General features: G+C 45.9%; 1 protein-coding gene across 1 annotated transcript; it reads left to right on the top strand.

Moving 5' to 3' along the window:
* Positions 1 to 343: 343 nt before the first annotated feature.
* On the top strand, positions 344 to 1,237 carry MC2R (melanocortin 2 receptor). The gene has a single exon (XM_070361630.1). It carries the CDS (start codon positions 344 to 346, stop codon positions 1,235 to 1,237), a length of 894 nt encoding a protein of 297 aa, XP_070217731.1.
* The last annotated feature ends 264 nt before the right edge of the window (positions 1,238 to 1,501 follow it).

The raw sequence follows: 1,501 nt of genomic DNA, 5'->3' as shown, positions 1-1,501 counted from the left end.
CTGAATCATTTTGCTGTATACCTGAAACTGACACAACATTCTAAGTCAACTATACTTCAATTTTAAAAATATATATTTAGGAAGGATTTTTTAAAAGATGAGGGTCCAATAAATTATTTTATTTAAATATTCCACCATTGTATTTTGCAGAGGCAACAGAGCTTCCTCAAAGGTATCATGGCTTGTTTTTATTTTGTGATCTATTTTCTAACTAATATTCCTACCTATACTTTTTTACCTCAGATCTTCAGCAAGAACTACAAAGAAGAAAAGATTCTGGAGAATCAATCAAGTTTCCTGTCAAGTTCCAGTAACGTTTTTGTCTTAACTGCACACAGGAAAGATGAAACACATTCTCAATCTGTATGAAAACATCAACAGTACAGCAAGAAATAACTCAGACTGTCCTGCTGTGATTTTGCCAGAAGAGATATTTTTCACAGTATCCATTGTCGGGGTTTTGGAGAACCTGATGGTCCTTCTGGCTGTGGCCAAGAATAAGAGTCTTCAGTCGCCCATGTACTTTTTCATCTGCAGCTTGGCTATTTCCGATATGCTGGGGAGCCTGTACAAGATTTTGGAAAACGTTCTGATCATGTTCAGAAACATGGGTTACCTCGAGCCTCGAGGCAGTTTTGAAAGCACAGCAGATGATGTGGTGGACTCCCTGTTCATCCTCTCCCTTCTTGGCTCCATCTGCAGCCTGTCTGTGATCGCCGCTGACCGCTACATCACAATCTTCCACGCTCTGCAGTACCACCGCATCATGACCCCACACCGTGCCCTCGTCATCCTGACGGTCCTCTGGGCAGGCTGCACAGGCAGTGGCATCACCATCGTGACCTTCTCCCATCACGTCCCCACAGTGATCGCCTTCACAGCGCTGTTCCCGCTGATGCTGGCCTTCATCCTGTGCCTCTACGTGCACATGTTCCTGCTGGCCCGCTCCCACACCAGGAGGACCCCCTCCCTTCCCAAAGCCAACGTGAGAGGGGCCGTCACACTGACTGTCCTGCTCGGGGTCTTCATTTTCTGTTGGGCACCCTTTGTCCTTCATGTCCTCTTGATGACATTCTGCCCAGCTGACCCCTACTGTGCCTGCTACATGTCCCTCTTCCAGGTGAATGGTGTGTTGATCATGTGTAATGCCATCATCGACCCCTTCATATATGCCTTTCGGAGCCCAGAGCTCAGGGTCGCATTCAAAAAGATGGTTATCTGCAACTGTTACCAGTAGAATGATTGGTCCCTGATTTTAGGAGCCACAGGGATATACTGTCAGGGACAGAGTAGCGTGACAGACCAACAACACTAGGACTCCAACTGTCCTCCCCTTCCCTAGAGCACGAGGATAATTCCACTAACTCTTGTTGTAATAGCTCAATTCCACGTGAACAGCCTTGCTCTAGGGTACAACTTCTATAGCTTAGAGAGGCAAAATAATTACCAAAAAGGCCAGAATACAAAGCACATACAGCAATACACATGTGAGAACTCTGAG

The sequence above is a fragment of the Bos mutus genome, chromosome 24 (assembly GCF_027580195.1).
Source record: "Bos mutus isolate GX-2022 chromosome 24, NWIPB_WYAK_1.1, whole genome shotgun sequence".
Classification (NCBI taxonomy): domain Eukaryota; kingdom Metazoa; phylum Chordata; class Mammalia; order Artiodactyla; family Bovidae; genus Bos; species Bos mutus.
This window is presented reverse-complemented; position numbering and strand designations above follow the sequence as displayed.